The 20,949-nt window shown below is 50.8% G+C and overlaps 1 protein-coding gene across 1 annotated transcript in view; it reads right to left on the reverse strand.

Moving 5' to 3' along the window:
• Positions 1-20,949, reverse strand: part of DSCAML1 (DS cell adhesion molecule like 1) — a 366,392-nt gene that overhangs the window by 28,584 nt on the left and 316,859 nt on the right. Inside the window, exons 15-19 of the mRNA XM_019975836.2 lie at positions 14,047-14,214; positions 12,802-12,872; positions 8,302-8,542; positions 4,650-4,796; positions 1,723-1,878 (exon numbers count right to left, since the gene is read on the reverse strand). Coding sequence (XP_019831395.2) covers positions 1,723-1,878; positions 4,650-4,796; positions 8,302-8,542; positions 12,802-12,872; positions 14,047-14,214 — 783 coding nt within the window. The remainder of the gene's footprint in view (positions 1-1,722; positions 1,879-4,649; positions 4,797-8,301; positions 8,543-12,801; positions 12,873-14,046; positions 14,215-20,949) is intronic.

Here is a 20,949-nt window from a genome sequence, read left to right on the forward strand (position 1 = left end):
TTATTTCCTTCTCCAGGGGATCTTCCTGACCCAGGGATTGAACCCAAGTCTCTTGATTGGCAGGTGGATTCTTTTTCCACTGAGCCTCCTGGGCAGCCCCTTGCATCAAAATAGGATGCAAGAGAGTCTGGAGGTCTGGGTGGTTAATTTCTAGAGGCCAGGAAGGTGCCAGTGTGTATGTGTGTCCCTGAGGCCCTGAAAGGGGCCAGGCTCCGAGCACTATCCCCGGTAGGTCTCCACACGAGAGCAGGTGGCTCTGCCTGGAGCTGTCCCAGGAAACCTTGATGTGGGGATTAATGACAGGAAAAGTAGGGCAGGCAGGTTGGTAAATATTTAATTGCTAAGAGCTTAAGTGGGGGGAGAGGGCTGATCTGATGGAAAGGGAGGGGCTTAGGGAGAGTGGGGAGCATTAATCACAGTTAGTCACCAAGCTGGTCTGCACTGGGAGAGGTCCACTATCACTCCCAGCCTGAGCTGCCCCTCTGTACCTCCTGTCACCCCTCCAGCTCCTTCTGCCAAATTGTCTGGATAGGACCTAGACCAGGGGTCTCTGTATCCTTTGGAAAAAACCAAGGCTGAGTTGCAAAGAGGCCAAAATGCCAACCTTGGTTACTGTTTATGAAGCACCCACTGGATGCAAGTCATGTCATATCAATTGACTCTTTAACCACATTGCACCTAGCTAAGGAGAATTAGAATCAACTAAGTGTTGGGGTTGGCGGGGTGAGGAAGGAAGTGGAAGAGGAGCCCAGAGCTGCAAAGGGTCACATATGGTACCTCCTGTCCCCAGTGAGGCCCCTTGAGGGGTACAACTCTGACCTGGGTGGGAAGTCTGACCCTTGTCTGGACCTGATCCCTCCTGGGCTGACTCAGCCCCCAGCCTCTCCCATCTGACTGCATCTCTCTACCCTGGGGGTTTGGGTCCTTATCTCCCTTTTCTTCCCGTTCTGCCCTCAGGGCGTGGGGCTTTGAGATCACAGATCCAAATGCAGGCACATCCCAGTCCTGAGAGTGTCCCCCCCACCACACACCCATCAGAGTCTAGGGCCTGGCCCATTCACTCTGGGGCCTCTGCAGCATGATCACCAAGTCACTAACCCGGGTGATGTTCCCGTTCCCGGCATCCCCAACCTTCTGTATCCAGAGAAGACCAGCCTGAACCCTGCAGGGGAGCAGATGCCACAGAGAGGATGCTCTTGGGATGGGGTGGGAGGAGAGGCTGTATCTGGCCTCTGAATCCAGTGCTGCAGGGGAAGGGGTTATGGTGGCTTGTAGGTTTAGGCATGAGTCCTGGGGCGCTTCACCACCACCCGCGGTAAGCTGTATTCTCCCAAAGCAGCGCTCCCAGAATTCTCAGTCACCCTTGTTGATCAGTTGATAAGTCGTGTCTGACGCTTTGAAACACCATGGACTATAGCACGCCAGGCTCCCCTGTCTTTCACTATCTGCCAGAGTTTGCTCAAGTTCATATCCACTGAGTCAGTGATGCTATCTAACCATCTCATCCTCTGCCACCCTCTTCTCCTTTTGCCTTCAGTCTTTCCCAGCATCATGGGCTTTTCCAATGAGTCACTCTACAGAGAATTAAGGGATAGGAGAAAGGACGGGGCTTTGCTCTCCCCCTTAACTGTGGGTGGGGTGAGCAGTGGAAGGCTGGAGCAACAAGTCCTGGGAGCTGGCCCCGAGTGCCGAGGCCGGGCTGGGTGGGAGGAGCGCACTCACCGTCCTCCTTGGTCTGGATGTAGAGCACGCTGCTGCGCACACCATCCCCGGCCTGGGTGTAGGCCAGCACCTGCACGCTGTAGTTGGTGAACTTCTCCATGCCTCGCAGCTCCACCCGCTCCCGCGTCGTGGTGATGTTCTGCATCTCGCCCCACTCTGCCGGACATGAGCATCCTCTGAGTGCGGCCCAGGCCGGCCAGGCCAGGCCATGGTCCCTCAGCCACTGCCCCTCCACCAGCCTGGGCTTGGACCTTGACTCCATGGTGGTGGCAACGAGGGGGACCTTTCACCTCAAGGTCATGGTTGCAGACTTGCGACACTGCTCCCAGGCCATATCTCTCCCCAAGTGGCCCAACCAGGGTGACCCACAAATGCCAGCTGGGCCTCAGCCCCTAGTCAACCCTGTACCAAATTCAACTTAATACTCTCTCTATAAAATAGTTCTACCTCTCTCTCCCCCTGAATCTCACTTCCCTGTCCTCCACCCACCCCTCTCTCCATGTGAGGGACCCCAGGAGTGACCTGAACCCAGAAGGAGCCTTGGCCAGGTGGGCAGTGGCAGCTGTTTCTCTTGGCTGCCCAGCACCTCTGAGAAATGGAGTATTTCCTGCCATATCAGTAAACAAGGATGTCACAATCATCATTCTAGCCCTCTAAATCCTTGAATCCCTGAGCCCTAGGGGCACTCAGGAAAGAGAAGAATACCTGGGTGATTTGGCAGATCTCAGGTTGCAGCCACTCCCTACAGTAAACACTGAGGAACTCAGGATGTAAAAAAATGCAGGATAGTGAGCTGCTTATGAAAGGAATGATTTCCGTGAGTCCAGACTCTTACATCTTCCCATACACAGAAAAGGGCTAAATTCCTTAACTTGGAATATCTGGCTTTCTTTCATTCACAAAAATACTTTTGACCTTCAGACTACTTGGCTTTGGTGGCAAAACTTCATATAACCTCTCCCCACCTCCTTGGAGCAGTTCTCTCAGGGATACTTGAGATGCTATCTCCCAGGCTTGAAGTCCTAGAAATTCCCACCCCAAATATTAATAACTCTCAACTTTCAGGTGGTGACTGCTCTTGAAGTCGACACCTCCTTGGGCTCTCGGCTCTCATAGGCAATGGAGCCAGGTGGCATGACCTGTGACAGGCTGGGGATGACTGCCCTGCACCTGACTGCTTCTGGACCGGCACCCTGAACTCTCGAGAGGATAAGGGGTTAAGTCCCCATTACCTTCCCCCCACATCAAGGACATCTTGTCTGCAAAGAACCTGCAGAGAGAACATGGGCGAGGCTGCTGGAGTGACAGCCATGGCCGGGAGGGCCAGGCCTTCCTCAGGCTCAGCGAGGACCCGTCACCCTGGATCTGCCAAGAACTTGCTGTAGATGCTGAAGAAGAGCTTAGGGAAAGCGTCCCGTGGGACAGCCAGGGTCTCAAGAGGAGGAAAGAGGCTTCTGAGCTGACAACCTTCCCCCTGAGGCTACTGGGATTTTTTAGAAAACAGCCCCAGACACCAGCTGAGGACAGGCTGTGCAGAAGACAAGTGCCAGCAAACCCACCCTGGCGCCTCACGAGGGACCTGGCGCAGGCAGAGGCCTGGTCTCGGGCCTAGCCGCAGACTGGCCACAGTCTGCCAGGGTCCAGAGGGTGAGGACTCCAGGCCCAGCCTGAGGGGACTCTGGGTCAGTGGAGGGGGGCCTCAGAGGCCTGAGAAGTGGGACTTTCCTTTCCCAGGAGGTCAGAAACCAGAGTGGACCTGTCTAGGACTAAAGCCAGAGAAAGACCCAGGAGGAGGGCAGCCTGGCCATCAATTCTGTGGCCTTTGGAGACTAGTGAAGCTGATGCCTTTCTCACCTGAGGGCTGAATTGGGGAGCCACAGGGTTCGAAAAGGGGGAGCGAGTTCTGGAAAATGAGCCTTTTGTGACTCAGCACAGATGAGATGAGGCCATCTCACCATATAAGGCCCCAGAAGACCTGCAGGGCTCCGCACTCCTGGGGGAGAAGGTGGAGGCGTGGCAGGGAGAGAGAATTCCTGTCAGCAGTGCCTCTGGGCAGACCAGTACCCGGGTGGGGGGACGGGGAGGGCAGCTGGCCCAGGGGGCTGGGGGTGAGCTGGAGTCCCAGGTCCTCCAGGAGAGAAGGAACGGGCCAGGTGACCAGTGGCAGGAGGCTCAGGATATGGCGAGGCAAACTCACGTCCACAGTTTGGGATGCTGGGCCCCTGGCTTGCGTGACTTCCTGGTCCAGGGCTCTGCTGCACCAGTGGGCAGGGGCTGCTGTGTTTGCGGGGCTGCACTAGCTCATCCTGTGGGAAGGCGCCCAAAGGGCTGGGCCACTGTCTTGGCTCTCCTCCCTCTGCTGTTCCTACCCGCAGCTCCACTGTGCACCCTTCCCCGCTCGTCTCCAGGTCCTGGGTAGCTCAGCTGCACAGAATACAGGTCTCGCCATCCATCTGGCCAAGGGACCCTGCTTCCTCCTCTTGCCCCTCAGTCCTAGGCGGTGACAGCTTCCTGCTGGTGCTAGTCCCTGGGACCCCAACTTCCCGCCACACTCCTCTGAACGCAGAGCCTTCATTAAAGTCTCAATTGTCCCGTTTGAGTATACCACCTGTTTCCTGACTGACATGGCCACAAAGTCCTCATACCAACACATTCCATCAGAAAAGCCAGTGTGTCCATCTCACCCCTTAAGCCACTGCCCAACATACAGCTGAACAGGGCAGCTGGTGTCTGTCCCCAGCAGAAAGGTGACCGTGCACACCACCTCTCACTATGGCCCCTGGCTCTGGCATGGGAATAACAGGTGCAGGGGAGAGGCTGGACTTCCGCTCGACATCCCACGGGAAGATGCTCAGCTCTAAGTGTGGGCCTCCAGCAACCCCTGGCCTCTCACCCCGCGAGCCGGCCACCACCCCCAGCAGACTCACCCCCGTCAACGTAGAGGGACCAGAAGATGACCCGATAGCCTTTGAGGACGCCGTTGAGGGTGCTGCGCGGGGGCTCCGACCAGGAGATGACGGCCACGTCGGAAGTGATGGACAGGGCCCGGACGTTCTCAGGGGGCTGGCTGGGCACTGCGGAGGGGAGAGCCAAAGGGCCTGGTTAGGGAGGTACAGGACAACACGCATGTGCAGGCAGGACCCTGCTGCCCGGCCAGAGGAACCTCGGGTCACACAAGTGGGAGGCCCTCCTGACTCAATGAGCCTCGAGAGTTTGGGCTGGTGGCTGGGAAGGGAAACCAGTCTCCTTCCCTGAAAATTTGGGTGAATAGAGGTCTTTCCAGCTTGGTTCCTGGGCTCTGGCTGGCATGTTCCTGATTCTGGGTAAGTGCTCAGGGAAGAAGGTGATGCAGTCCGGGCGTGAGCTCCTGGGGGTTCACCAGTGGGCACCACAGCCCAGGGAGTCCACCTCCGCTGAACGTAACAGAATGTGGAAGACCAAGCCAGCCCCGGGGGGAGTCTGTAACTGATGCTCTTATCTGATGGCTGCCAGCCATGTGTGTCCCCGCCCCTGTGCCAAACTGAAGGGAAGGAAAAGAAGGAAAGAGGCTCTCAAATAACCCTGGGGCAGGAGAGGAGAGGTCCCTCAGACAACTTTAGGACTTCTGGAATCACTGCACTTCTGTCCCTTGTCCCTGCACCCAACACACCAGCCTGGGTGGCCCACCCTGCCTTTAACCCTCTCCATCTGAGAACTTAACCTAAGTCCCAGCCTCTGGGGGTGGCCCAGCTGCAGCTCGCCCGTCTGAGACGAGAGACAGGGGCGACACGAGGCCCCAAGGAGCCACCTGGGCCAGGGGCAACTTTGCTGGCACTTCCGCTGGTTTCCGAGGAGCTGGGGGCAAAGGGCAAGGCCACGTCTGCTTCGCTCTGAGTGGGAGAAAGGAGGCACAGGCTGGATGGAAGGTAATTAGATCCCATTGCCCCACAAGAGGCAACTCTAATTTTTATGAGCATTTAAATGATAATACATCATCCTAACGATCCTCTCTGAGAATGATTATTGTTTCATATTACTTAGGTGTAAAAATATAAGCACCATGTAATTAGGGACCCAGTGTAATAAACTAATACAGATCGCCCGTTCGAACAAAATGAAGGTAATATAATTATGGAAAAGACACTATTGCTAAGGCAGGGGCCCTTGAATACCCCAGGAGGAGTGCTAATATTGCCAGGAAACGATCAGGATCTGACAGGCTAATGAGGGCCTTAATTAAGTATGAAAAACTGCTGAGCAAATGCTGCTGGAAACTTTCTTCCCCCTCTCCTCCTTTGTTTGGAAAATGTCTCCACGGCCCATGCTGATCTCTCCCTGTTGGTAATCCCAGCCCCGCTGTATCCCTCTCAAAAGCAAGGGATGTGGGGCCCTCATGGAAGCCAAGGGTGGGCCTGGCCAGGTTGTTTTCTGGGATGGCCCTGGAGGATGGAGTTTAGTGTTTGGTCAGGAGTGCTGATATGGACTTGGGGCAGCTGTTCCCCCTGGGGGTGACTTCCCTGAGCATCCTGCATCCATGTCATTTGGTCCTGCATCCAGCCTCGCTCCCAAGCAAGAGGGTAACAACGGGGTGAAGTAGAAAGAGTATGGGATTCAGGGTCAGGTCTGGATTTTGACCTGGGCTCTTCTTCATCAGATGGGCAATCTGGACAGGTTCTTAGCCTCCGTGAGTCTTGGGTCCTTTTATGGGTAATGACCTGGCTGTTAGTGCTCGGGTTCTCACAGGTGCTCCCTGCACCAGCAGCATCAGCATCACCTGGGGATTTATTAGACACGCACATATTTGGCTCCCACCCCAGACCTGCTCAAGCAGAACTCTGGGGGAGGGCCCAGCAATCTGTTTACAACCCTCTGATGTGCACTCAGGTTTGAGAAGCACTGTGTCAGAGTACTGCTTGGGATGGCATCGCTGGTACTTAATGGTGACAAGCTGGTCTTCCTCTATCCAGCCAGCCCTGTGGCCAGCAGTGGGTTGTGGGGGGATGGGCTGGTGAGGATGTGGGGTGGTGGAGGGGGTGAGGGAGCGGATGGTATGTCGCTCAGGTGCTTCTCTGGACCTCTCTGCATTCTATGCACCTTTCCCAACTTTTGTGTTCTCCCTTTCTCCCAGGGGCTCAGTGCACTGACATCTGCTCCCTCTCACAGCCTAGCTTGAGCCCCAGAGCAATTAAATGGGAATCTCTGGGGATGAGGCCAGGCATCAGGATTTTTAAACTCCGCAGATAATTCCAACTTGTAGCAAAAATTAAGAACAACTGATATGAGTTAATCTACTTTCTGGTGTTTCTGACCTGATGTGTCCTCCCTCCCAAAGGTGTCTGCGTTTCCAGAGAGAATGAGGTAGGGAGAGGACATTGCTTAGCAAAAGGAATGACTCTCTAATGGTAGAATGCTGGGTATCTGGGTGGCCACGGGGCAATGGCATTATGTTTCCAGGGCAGTCAGTTCCCTCCCTTTGCTGGGGGAAGGCTCAGACTCAGTGACAGGTTTTAATCTCATATCTTGGTCTTAGGCTGGGGTATCACTGCTAAGTCACTTCAGTCGTGTCCGACTCTGTGAGACCCCATAGACGGCAGCCCACCAGGCTCCCCCGTCCCTGGGATTCTCCAGGCAAGAACACTGGAGTGGGTTGCCATTTCCTTCTCCAATGCATGAAAATGAAAAGTGAAACTGAAGTCGCTCAGTTGTGTCCTACCCTCAGCGACCCCATGGACTGCAGCCTACCAGGCTCCTCCGTCCATGAGATTTTCCAGACAAGAGTACTGGAGTGGGGTGCCAAACTAAGGAAGCCCTATTACTCTGCTCTTTGGGGGCTGTGTCCAGCCTGGCTACGTCTCTTGGGGTGGGTATCAAGGGTCACGTCTCCTTTCGTTTCCTAGCACAAGCTCAGGTAACAGTGGGGTCTTCTCTGCGCTTGGAGAGCAGGCATGCTCCTGCTGCCTCTTAACCCTCTCCTCCTGAGAAACCAGGCCCCATCATTCACTCAAAGTTGGAGTCCTCTCCAACCCTCAAAGAATTCAGTTTTAAAAACTGGGCTCCAAATCTTCTGTCCACGGACCTTGGTGTTTTGTAACTCCACAGTCTCTAAAACAGATGGTGGACAGCTTCTAGCTCAGAAGTACATAGGTAACTTGGCTTCTGCCCTTTTTCCAACCTGGAGGGCCTAAATGAGGAGAAATAGGACCCAGAGTGTAGAGGAAAGAGCTTGGGGAAAGAGATGGGTGAGGGGCCAGGATGAGGGAGGAGGAAAAGGCAGAGGGAGAAGATGGATGGAGAGTCAGAGAGATGCACAGACAGGCACTCAGACAGACCAGTAGCTCAATAGAGAGACCGATGGGCAGAGCATTAGAAAGTGATGGATAGAGAGCCAGCCAATGGATGGAGAGACCCAGAGGCCTAAATGGACCAAGCATCCCTTGAGAAGCCAATGGGTGAGAGGGGATGGAGGGATCCAGGGAGGCTGTGTGTACCACAGGATGATGGGGCCCAGGAGCAGGGAAGGGCCCCCAGCCCTCCCTGGAAGCCCTGCGGCTCTGCCCGCAGCCGACATCTGTACCCATTACCCTCTACTGGTGCCCTCACCGTCCTCCAGGGTGGTGGCATTGATCTCGCTGGATGAGGGCCCCGTGCCTGCCCGATTGAAGGCCTGGACCACCACGCCATATTGGGCGAACTTCTTGAGGTTGTCCAGGGTGTAGACCTCGCTGTCCCCAGTGGCCTTCATCTCCACGATGCTGTACTGCCCGTTGCTACCCGGGCTGTTCTCTCTGTAGCCGATCTGGTAGCCACGGATGACACCGTTCTGCAGCTCCTTCTTGGGCGCCTGTGAGTGTAGGAGTGGGAGGGTGGTGGAGGGGGACAAAGACTCAGTGACATTCCGAGAGGATGCTCTTACACCCAAAGGCAGGTCATGTTACTCCCTTGCTCCCAAGCCTCCCAAGGCTCCCATTCCACCCAGAGTCAAGGCCAAAGTAAAAGCAACCCAAGTGTGCACAGACAGGTGAATGCATAAAGACGATGTGGTCCATACATGCAATGGAATATTATTCAGCCTTAAAAAGGAATGAAACTTTGATAAACTGAACAGCATCAATGAACCTAGAAAATACATTAAGTGAGATAAACCAGACACAAAAGGAGCAATACTGCATGGTGCTTCTCCGAGGTGCGTACAATTCCCAAATTTACAGAAACAGAAAGTAGGACAGAGGTTACTGGGGGCTAGGATGGCTGGGCCAGCAGAGTTTCTGTTTGGGATCATGAGAAAGTTCTAGAGATGGACAGTGGTGACAGCTGCTCAACACTGTAATTGTACAATGCCGCTGACCTCTACCTATGAACATGGTTAAAACGATCCGTTTTGTGTACATAAAATGGTATGGTACCACAAGTTGAAAAAAAAAAAGAGTCCTTGACTTTGATGCGAGCCCAGCCCCTCTTGGAGCTGGACCGCCCTTGACATCCTGGCCAGCGGCTGGGGTGCGTGGAGAGCCCAGGCCTGAAGCCGGCTTCTGGACGGAGGGACAGAGATGGGGTGACAAGGGGGTGACAGGGGGGACCTCGGAGCTCTGCCTGGGCTGGCGGGAATGAAGGGCTGATCCCAGGTGGGCAGGCCAAGGGAGAAGACTCCACTGGCGTCAGTCTTGGGGTGGAAAATACACTCTCACCCCCAGCAAAAACCCTGATACACAACCAGCCGCACACACAGGTGTTCTGAGAGAGAAAACATCAACAGGGAAACACTGACACGGACATTCTTGAATATGATCACACACACACACACACACACACACACACGCACATACACACACACACTCACATATACACACACACTCACATACACAGGATCTTGATACGTCCCCTTACATCTGGAACCACGAACACACGCAATCCAGACCCATCAAAACAAACATCCCAATACATACCTACCCATGGCCAGAAACATACAGACTCACAAATAGAAACTGGCTCCTTTAAAGAGGGGACATGCCCATCTATATATTGAGACAGCACACACACCAGTACATAGAAAAACAGCTTGAATCAGGGTTGTAAAGATGATGCAGTTAATTTAAAAGCCCACCTTTTACTGTACTAAAAAATAGTGTGATCAAAAACAATTAAGTTAGTAAAACAGCTCATTTTTTTAAATTCAATGAGTGTTTTAAATGAACTGCATTTTTCAGCTCACCGTTAACTCAATATAATGAAGTTTTAAATTTCACATAATTGTTTTGAACTCACTAACTAGGTGTATGTGTATTTAATTGACTTGACTTTTCGTTGCTGCCTGAATAATGCTTCTCTCTGCACTTGGACAGTCCTGTTTGATAGTTGGTAAGAGGGGGAATTTTTGAATGTGGGTGTTGTATCTACACAATCAGGCTTCCCAAGTAGCTAAGTGGTAAAGAATCCGCTTGCCAATGCAGGTGAGGAGGGTTCAATCCCTGGGTGGGGAAGATCCCCTGGAGAAGGAAATGGCAACCCCCTCCAGTATTCTTGCCCGGGAGAGCCCATGGACAGAAGAGCCTGGCAGGCTACAGTCCATTGGTTCACAAAGTCAGACACGATTTAGTGACTAAACAACAAATAATCTACACACTCACACATTCAGGCACTTATTATAGACACAAACATATCTTCAGGGTGCCCTTGTCCTCACACTGACATACACTCTATTACATATCTGTGCCCACGTTGAAATACACTGATATATACATCATTACACAATGACACACACCTACGTACCTAGAGCCGCCTGCACACAGTATACACTTGTCTATGTGTGATACACAGAGCACCACGCCACCGTCATTCACACCAATGTATACTGGCAGAGGCCTTGGGTAGGCATTCAAGCATACCTTGCTACATACATATAGATATTCACACATTTTTACAAATCTTGACATATCTTCCCTCCCTCCCTCTCTCTCCCTTCTCCTTGTATGGCACCACCCCCTTAACCAGGCACACTCAGGATTTAAATCAATCTTAACAATATTTCTCTGAAGCATTAAGAAATCAATAGAGCTGATTGCAAATTTATGTCATAAAGCAGTGGTGATCCATCTCAAGGAAAGAGTCTTAAAATGAAGTGACTTATCTTTCAAGTGAATCTTTATTTTTCATTAATCTGTTTCTTGGTGTTAAAAAAAATTCCCTTGAGAAGTCAGCCCCAAAATTTATTGATAGGCTGGTTCATTCTGAAGTTCTAACTTTCTAATCAATTTTATTTTTCATTATGAGACTTTGGAGAAATAAATCTGATTCTAAATTTTTATCGACCTCCGGGTTGGAGCTTTGTAGCCAAATGTCTCAGAGGTTTACATACTTATTCATTCCCGTCCCCTCCTCCAGGCTTCCTTGGAGTATTCTTAGGAAATGGATGCAGAATCAGGATGCAGATAAGACTTGGGATCTAGACTCCAGGCTTCACTCCCAGTTTCTGAGGGAAGCTCTGGCAACCAGATCTGAACCTGGAGGGAACCAGGGCTCCAGGTATCTATCTACTAGGAGCGCTGGTACCCAGGGAGGGCCAACTGCCCAGCCTCTGTCCCACTTTTGTCCTGGTTATTTCTCTGGAGCGGGAAGGAACCAGGCTCTGCTGCCGTGTGTGTGTGTGTGTGTGTGTGTGTGTGTGTGTGTGCGCGCGCGCGCGTGCACGCCAAGACATATAGTCTTTTTTCCCTTGGTTTTTTAAAGAATTGTTTAATTTTTTGGCCACATCACACAGCATGTGGGATCTTAGTTCCTTGATCACGGATTGAACCTGGATCCCTTGCAGTGGAAGTGTGAAGTCTTAACCACTGGACCACCAAGGAGGTCCCAAATATGTGGTCTTTTTTAGGGAAAATATTACTAGACCCTTTTGAATCTCTCTGATTCTCAAGTCTACCTTTATGAAGGGACTAGGAGGAGGACTAAAGTACCTGGAATTTTTCTACCAGGAGTTAGAGTCAGAAAATGACCTTGGACTCAGAGCCCAGATGTAGATGAGGTAACCCCCTAAACCCTAATGTTCAAGAAGAAGAACATGAATGGGCTCTAGGAAACTCTCTGTTCCTGACCTCTGGACAGTGGGCTTCTGTGGGTGATATGGCTCCAGACTATGTGCAGTGAAGTTCTGCATCTGTCATGACTTGAATGACCACGGAAGTCACCTTGCATTTCTATACCGTGGCCTCCTCTGATAGGAAGGAGAAATATCTCTTCTGTCCATTCCACAGGAACAGATAAGTTAGTGCAAGAAAACACTCAAACACTGGAAAATGCAGCTGGAAGCCATCAGAATGGGCAGCCCTTCTGTGCCCATGCCAGGGATGTGGCGATGAGGCCAGAGTTTCCCAGGAAAGCATTCCTTGGTCATGCTCAAGGTTATGCTGGTTCTCTGCCCTGCTGTGGAATTGCCTCCAAGATTTCCCATCAGTGACAGAGTCTTTGGATACCTTCTAGATCTACAAGTTTCTTCCCCTTAGAAATGGCTGCGGCACATACTGGTTTGTTTTCTCTACAGCTCCCTGTCCCCCAGAGCTAGGGAGGGCAGTTATTTTTTCATCCTGATTTTACACAGGAGGAAATCAAGAAAAGACTTCAGCTCCCTGCTGAAGTCTTGACCGTGAGAACATAGGGTATGGTTTCACCCTACTTCCCAGCTCTAGTCACAGGGCCAAGACAAGGGTGAGACCCTGTCATTTCATCTCCTGTTATCCATAGAGCCCCTTTGAAATGTACACAAAATCAATTCCAGCTCTAGATATATTACAACCTGTGGAGTTTGTAGGACAAACCAGCATGGTAAAAGAATCATCTTCTCTCCTTGGCACTGACAAATTCTTCATCCCACTCCAAGCACAGGCCTCCATCAGAAAGCCATGGTGGAGAAGGGAGTGGGGATTGGTGGGGGGACCAGTTCCTCTATCCTCCTCTCTTCCCACTCCTTCAACCTCAGTATTTAGCAACAAACAGACGTGGGCATTGCAAGACACCAGACACTAGCAAGTCTGTTGGGGCTTCATTTGAAGATTAAGGATGGGGAAGGGAGGGAGGCATTTCAGGGGAAATGCTTTTGACTTTGCTTACCTTCCAGGTCACTTGGATGCTCTGTGAGGTCACTGGCTGCAAGGTTACATCCATGGGAGGCCCATCAGGAGCTGGGGTGGGGTTGGGAGAAACAACCTTATGAGTCACGTCTTGGAAGAAAAGAGCCCTATGCCCTCAGTCCCATCCTTGAGCTGGAGAAAGGAAAAGCTTGTCTAAAGCAGCAGAGGACTTCTGTTTGAGTCCCTCTTGAAATGATCATAGGGTTTAAATTTCCTATTCATTCTCCATAATTTGCTGAAAACATAGCAAATAACGACTATTAAGTATGACTCCACATCCAGCAGGTTGGCAAAATTTTTTTAAAGTTTGATAGTACAAAGTGCAGACCAAAATATGAAGTAGCAGGAACTTTTATACACTAACCATGGGAGAGAAAGCAATTTGGAAAACATTTTGGCTTTTTTTTTTTTTTCTTTCAGTTAAAGGGAGAAGTTTGTCCATCTGGTGAGTCTGTAATTCTGCAACTGTTTATATTCCTTGGATGGGGAATGAAAATAGACAAATCATACAGCTGTACTGAAGCTCACAAAAAGAATCTAGACTACAACAAGGAAAACACAGAGAATATATGAAGTATTATTTCATGCATACATTCTATTAGAACAGGCAAAACTAAACTGTATGTTTATATGTACATATACTAGTGACATGTATGAAAAAGGAAACAAGGAAGCTGGGATACTTGTTACTTCAGGGGGAGGGATGGGGTTATGGTTGAGAAGGGGTATATAGAGGGCCTCTGGGAAGTGATAATGAGTGTTGGTTATACTAGTTTTTGCTTTATTATTATGTGTAAAACTGCACATGTATATGTACTTTTTGGTATTAACTTCTATTTTGCAATGACAGGTAAGAGAAAATACAATAAGGGAAATCTTGCTTAAATTTTCAGGAAAACTTCATGGCAAAAGTCACAGGAGATAATCCAGGGCACTAGTACCCCCATCCTTTGCAGATCTGTCCTTGCCAGACAGGCTGGGGCCAGTGGAGTGGGAGCAGAACCTCGGACAGCTCCTGAAAGCATTGCATCTAGAACCCATTTGGCAAAGGTCAGGGATAAGGGTCTCCAATGATCCAGAGGGAGACACACACACACACACCTTGGAATCTCCACCCCCCACTCTTCTAATTGCAAACCCACTGCCAATGGACAGGGTGGGTAAGGGCCCCAGATGTCCCTGATCTCCGAGCCCATGGGCAGGGGTGACAGGGCGAGGTGCTCACCAGCCTCCTCAGTGCTGATGGTGAGCTCCTTGCTCGGCTCGCTGCGGCCAATCTTGTTGAAGGAGTACATGCGGATGCTGTACACGGAGGCCGGGTGCAAGTCCACGATGTTGGCCTGGTTGATGGTCGGGGAGATGTTGCGTGTGGACTGCTTGAAGTCCCAGGAATCTGGAGAGAGGACACCCACTTCTAACCTCAGCCAGACAAACTCCAGGACCCCTCTCCAGCCTCAAGCAGCAGCAACATCCCAATCTCAACCTAGATGCCCAGAGAGGTCCTGTTTACAGAGACTGCAGCAAGAGAATTTCAGAGAGAACTGTTCTGTTCCATGAAGTTCAAGAGACCAAGGGATGCCTGAGGATGGGAACAGCAAGTCCATTGCTTGGGGAATCAGGAAGCTTAACTCTTCTCTACCCAGGGCCGCCTGGTAAACTCAAACCTCAGGTGAGATGTTTCCTATGGCCCCTTCCAAGATCACCAATGCTTGCTATCTCTTAGGGTCTCATTGGCCAGTGCCCCTTTCCTGGTCTCTCACACCACATCAGTGATGTGTTATAACTGTGAGATACCCCCTCCACCCAAGATTCCAGTGCAAACGGGGAAGCCAAGTCTTATCCCCCTTTCTCCTCCTCTGTGTGTGCTTCTGTATTTCTTTTTCCTGTGGATTTGTGTGGTGATGGTCTTGAATGTTTCCTAGGCTGATGAGGGGAATAAACCAAGTGGCAGAGTCCCTAGGCAAACCCCTTCCTCTCTCATCAGCAAGAGAATGGTCTCTGAATCTCTAGAGTCAGAAGCCAACAAAGCAATGAGCATGTTCCCAATTTATCCAGGGGGACTGGCAGCCCATTCCAGGGCTAATGTTTAGTGAAATTGTAGAATGTGAAAGATACCCGATAAATACCACTCAGGGATACTGGGACAGTAAACATTCTGCATCTCCAGAGGAACCCAGTCATTCATTCAATGCATTTTTTCCTGTGCACCTACCAGGGGATTCCAGAGAGAAATGGAAGGGCCTGCAGTTACAGCAATGTCTCAGCTAGTACTGTCCAAACCCAGAATTCATAACCAGATTACATTATTGGCACTTTGCTTTGAAAAGACAAAAAAAGGCAAAGCACAAGGAAACTAGCTGATAGTGGAGCTTAAGAATCTTCCCGGGGCACGTCCTGATGCGACTATTCAGTCTAATTTTCCATGTCTTTTAAATCCACAGTAGAGGATTCTGAAAACTGTCAGTAGAAAAGATTAAATTATATTCACTACAGTCTAATCCCTGAATCAGGGAGGGAAGATGGCATATTCTAGAATTTTTTAGGAAGACTCTTTTTTAAGCTAATGCCTGGTAAACCAGGAGGATCAGTTCACCCAAAGAGACTATCCCATCCCCCAGGTTCTGGCTAATTGAGGTCTTGATGCATTTCAAAACACCTCTTTTAGCCACACCAGCTTGGCATCTGTTGAAGGGCACTGGCCCAGTTCCCCATCTGCAGTTTCGCATTTAATTCTTTGGTTTCATGAGCCAAAGTCACAAATGGCAGACTGTAGATGCTCAGAAAAACTGTATATTCTCCTTGTCTTTTCAAAACACCCCAACTGCCCAAAAGTCACTGGGGTGAGAGGTTAAGCCAGAGTCTCAAACATGCAGGCTCCTTCCTGCCGAGGGTACCACTTTGGCTCAGGAGGAAATGGGCTAGTAATGCGGAGGCAGGTGTTCACTTCTCTCTGTGGCATCTGGGAACTGGTGCCAGCTCACACATCATATTTGATTTGCCCATGTTTATAGGAGAGGGACAGCGATCATGAGTCAGTGCATTCATTTTTGATGAGTGCAGGCAGAGGAAGGAGACCCAAATGATGTGTCTGAAAACTAAGGGGCTAAAAAAGAGAGGTGCTAATATTTACCAGGCACTTGTGATGTGCCAGGTGCAGTGCCGGACACCATTCACTCCTCATACCTTTCTATGACGTCAGCACCATATCTCCACTGTACAGGTGACGCTCATGTCATCAAGTGCGATTTCTCACTTGGCCTTCCAGGTGTGTTCAACACTTAAACCTGTCCCTTCCCAAAACACTCTTCTCTTGGGTGTCTATTAAAACAGTCTCTAGCTTTTCCTAGGGAGTCCCTGGTAGCTCAGCTGGTAAAGAATCCACCTGAAATGCAGGAGACCCTGGTTCGATTCCTGGGTTGGGAAGATCTTCTGGAGAAGAGAATGGCTACCCACTCCAGTATTCTGGCCTGGAGAACGCCATGGACTGCGCAGTCCATGGGGTCACAAAGAATCATACACGACTGAGTGACTTTCACTTTCCAGCTTTTCCTAATCTCTTGGGTTATCTCTTCACTTTGCAGGTACATCTTTCTTACGTTATGGTTCAAGTTCTTCAAGGCTCCATCCTAGGCTCTCCTCTCACTCCATACATTTTTCCCACCCCTGGATTCTATTTCCATTTATACACAGAGAAGCTCCCTGAAGGCAGGAACCATATCTACAACTTTGCCCATCTCACCCACTTGGCACACGCTGGGCACTTAAAACCCACTCTTGGTTTTAGATCAGAGCCCACTTTGTGGTCCTGGATGTTGGACCTGTGGTTCCTCCACATTCTGCAGTCATAGTAAATACCCTTTGCTTTTCCCTTGCTTGCCTCCTCCCTAGCTGCCAATCATAGGAAGACTGGGGGATCCCAGAGAGTGGCCCCCTTTTTTCTGCTATTGCCAGTCATTTGCAGGTGGATTTGTCCTTGTGTTCCCAAATCACCTTTGATGTTGGCACAAAACAGCTCTCTCCCCACAGCCCCTGCAGGCTCATGCATCAGAGTCAAATTTGGAGGTCTCTCGCTGATTTTCCAAACTTGATCACTGCCATCTCTCTGACCTGAATAGCTGAAATCAGTGGCCCTATTTTCTCCCCTTTCCTTTTCAGCTCTCAGAGTACTGAGCTGGCTTTGGTGAATATTGTCTCTTTTAATATTCCCTTTCATATGAGCCTGGCTTATCCAGATTAACATATTTCATTAAGGGCTCTCACTCCCTTTCTTCATCAAAGGGTTTATGATGCAAAATATTCTTCTTAAAAAATAAGGAAGCGGCTGGGGAGATGTCAGTGTCTTCTACTTAGTGGGCTGCTTGCTGGGAGGGGACCTGGGGGCTTTGGTATTTCAGGAGACATATTCACTGTAGAAGGGGGAGCGTTTGGACAAAAGCCACATCTGGAGCATTCAGCTGCCTGTGCTGGGGAAACAAGTCCATCCTGCATCTCTGATTTCCTCCTTGCATCATGGCTCTGAGCCCACCACAATGATCTCCACTGCACCGAGAAGGGGTTTCCTGGATCACCGCGACCACTCACCACGTCCCAACACCAGACCCTCTGGCTCAGCCCACGATGGCTGATGGCTCCCACCATGAGGCTGCCTTCTGGGCCATCCTCAAAGAACCCATCCCTGCTCCTTGCTTGGAAAACAGGGGCGAAATGTGGTGTCAGCATTTTTAAATCTGCGCAGCGCTGTCTGATAGATTTGTGTGGACGGTGCTATTTATCATTCAGCATTCATGTATTATTACTCTGCTGCCTAGGGCCAGGAGAAGTCAGCGTGAGCACGATGGCTTAGAAAGGGCAGACGTGGTAATTTCCCTGGGAAAATTAGCATGATGAGCAACATGGCAGAAAACCTGGCAAAGGCACAGTTGTGACCAAGAAGGGGGGTCAGGGACAGATGTTCCAGCCATAGGAGGGTGTGGTCTGGGGCGAGAGGGAAGGGACAGGAGCCACAGCATGGGGACCCATGCGCCAGGCTCTGTGTTAGGCATGGGCACATAAATCTTCATGCTCACGTATTCCTCGCAGCCACCTTGGAGTATGTGCCACTATCTGTACTGACAGAGATGCACAAAGACCTTAAGTAGCTTGCTAAAGATCACACAACCCTGACACTTGGTCAACCCCAGTCTTCTGCTTTGAAACTTGTTCTACTATTCTGCATGCAGGCAGAAGATCTACTTAGACACACACACACACGCGCACACGCATGCACACACATGCCCCTCCTTTCTTTGAGTCACCCATCCGTTCCCTAGGATACCTTTTTCAGTTGTCACGTAATTTAGTTTGTGGTATATTACATGTGATTGGAGAGTGCTTTGTAATGGTCCTGAAAGTACCTGCGAGTGTGTGTGTGTGTGTGTGTGTGCTCAAGTATGTGTACATCTCTGTATATTCCCTCTGCAACTTCATTATCAGCTCCAAGGGCAATGCTCTGTCTCCTCGTTCTTTCTCTTTTCTACCACATGGCTGATGCATGACTCTGCAACAAAATTACTGGCACTCAATACATGCTGCTGACTGACAGACACACATTTCAGCCTGCAAGTCCCACAGGACTATAAACTGCCACACGAGCTATTTCAGTTAGAAGGAGGAGAGGAACTACGGCCCCATGTTAGCTGCTTTCTCTTCAGTCCTCAAAACAATCCCACAAGACAGGCATTACTATTTCCACCTCACAGATGAGGAAGCGATGCTGTGTTCACAGCCTCTGCCTGACTCCAATGGTAATGCTCCCCAGTTCCCACGGGACTCCTTTTCCTAAATGCCAGCATAGATGCCTGTCTGAGTGGCATGGCCCAGAGTAGGCCTACCTGAAGACTGGAGAAAGGACCAGCCCAGCTTCTCTGGGCTCTTGATCCTGTGATTTTTTTTTTTTTTTTTACAGGTGCAAAGCTCCTGTGGATGGGAGAATCTGAGGTTGAGTTTCATTATCCTCCCCTCTCCATTCCATCCATCCTGGTGCCCTGGTGCTGGGGTGGGTATGATGGTTCCTCCTTTTTCATGAGAGCCAGACAGGGTTGGGGGAAGACGTGAATGAGCTCTGAAAATAGAATCTTCCCTGCCCATCTCTCCTTCTGCACAGCTCTCCAGATGTGTGATGTTCTCAGCTTCGCCTGGCTGAGCAGCGCCCCAGGAAAGGTTTCCACACATTAGAAGGTGGTCAGTGGAGGAGGGTGATGGTGGGCAATGGGGCAGCATGGGGGAGGAGGGCAGGGAAGCAGTCCTAATGAGCAGTAGGGGAGGGCCCCAAGTGACAGCCTGGGCATCCACTCCCCCAACAGGAACGGAGCCCTGCCAGCTACATCAACCAGGCAGGGAGATGCTGGCTGTGGACAGACCCGCCCCTTCTTGTCTGGCTCCTGGGAAGCTTGTGTCCAGCCTTGGGAAGCCCTGAGATGTGAGATGAACCCAGTGGGCTTCCTCTCCTCTCTGTGCCCTCTGCCTCCACTGCTGCCCGGCCCCTGCTCATCACCTGTCCCAGCTACAGGACGGCGGCAGCCTGCTCACTCACTTCTTGGACACCCCTCCTCCCGCCTGACGACCCCTGCCAAGGTGCCATGTTGCTTAAATCTCTCACTAGGATCTCAGACATGGCTAGTGGCTTTCAATGACCTTCCCCAAGGAAATAAAAGCTCAGTTCAGAGGCCCCCTCCCAACCTGGAGCCCAAAGCACTTTTTAGTCTAATAAGACTAAAAACCCAGAAACTGGGTCTGTGTGCTTAGTCATTCAGGCATGTCCAACTCTCTGTGCCCCCTCGGACTGTAGCCTGCCGGGCTCTTCTGTCCATAGGATTCTCCAGGCAAGAATACTAGAGTGGGTTGCCATTTCCTCCTCCAGGGGATCCTCCTGACCCAGGGATTGAACCCACGTCTCCTGCATTGGCAGGCGGATTCCTTACCATTAGCACCACTGGGTCTGTGAACCCTCTGCTAGACATGCCACTCCCCGGAGCGCACTGCACCATGCTGGGGTTCGGCCCTGTCCCTCTCCCTGAATCTAGGCCCCGTTAGCTCCCCATCTTCTCCCAACTCAAAGCAGCATCTGCAAGGACAGGAGATGTGCTGCTCTGATGACCCCTGTCTGTGCAGCGCCCCCTTCTCTCTATGGCTCTCCTTCTGCACTGACAGTGACCTCGGGAGGTCTGGCTCTGAGCTGACTTTTCTCCCCAATTAGACTGTAAGCTTCTGAGGGCAGGGTTCCTTCCTGTAGAAACCAGCCTCAAGAATGATGCACCCAGTGCCCTGGACAGGGCGGCTTCTCAAGAGGTAAACACAGCTGTGGATGCTATCCTGGGGCTAACCCTTTGGGGGAGCGGATAGTCAGTCAGCCAATGACTGTGCTGTGCTAAGGAAGAGAGGAAGGGTCTGGAAGGCTTCTGAGGAAACAAAACCTTGGATCTATGCTGAGTCCTGGAAGATGAGTTGGAGTTGGTGGGAGAAGGACGGTTGGGGAGGCTTCAGTTTTCCAGATTTGCTTTCTGTATTTTACCTTAAAATTACTTTGAAAGGCTTATATGGGCTTATGGTCTTGAATTCTGAAAGTATGAAAGGACCCTAGAGGAGAGGTATGTTTCTCCTTCTCTCACCTGCACTGAAGTCACCCAGGGGCCTCTCCGGGGCAGCCCCCCTGTCGCCTGTACCTTTTAGAAATAGTCACGCAGATACAAACGTGATCACCTATGGCTCTTTCTTGGCTTGACCTCTTGTTCAGGTCATCTGTCCCCTCCTTGCCATTCCTGCCACTTGATTGTGGGTCCCTGGTTTCCCCAGAGACACAGGAGTCCATTGTTCACTTTGCTCTAAGCGGCTTCACAGTGGAAGGCAATCTCTTAGAAGCTATTAATAGAGTCCCAAGGGAGGGGTTTTAGAGGGCTTCTAAGAAGAAACTTAGATCTAAACTTTCCAGGGACTCCTACCTCCCCAGTGACTCATTCTTGGGAAAGACCAGCTTCTCTGACTCCCAAGCAACCCCATCATCCCAAACCTGGAGTGCCTAGATGACCCAGTGAAACTGTGATGTCTCTGACCCCACATATACAGCCAGTAGCTCCTGGCTCAGTGACTTTTA

Source organism: Bos indicus, chromosome 15 (assembly GCF_029378745.1).
Source record: "Bos indicus isolate NIAB-ARS_2022 breed Sahiwal x Tharparkar chromosome 15, NIAB-ARS_B.indTharparkar_mat_pri_1.0, whole genome shotgun sequence".
NCBI lineage: Eukaryota > Metazoa > Chordata > Mammalia > Artiodactyla > Bovidae > Bos > Bos indicus.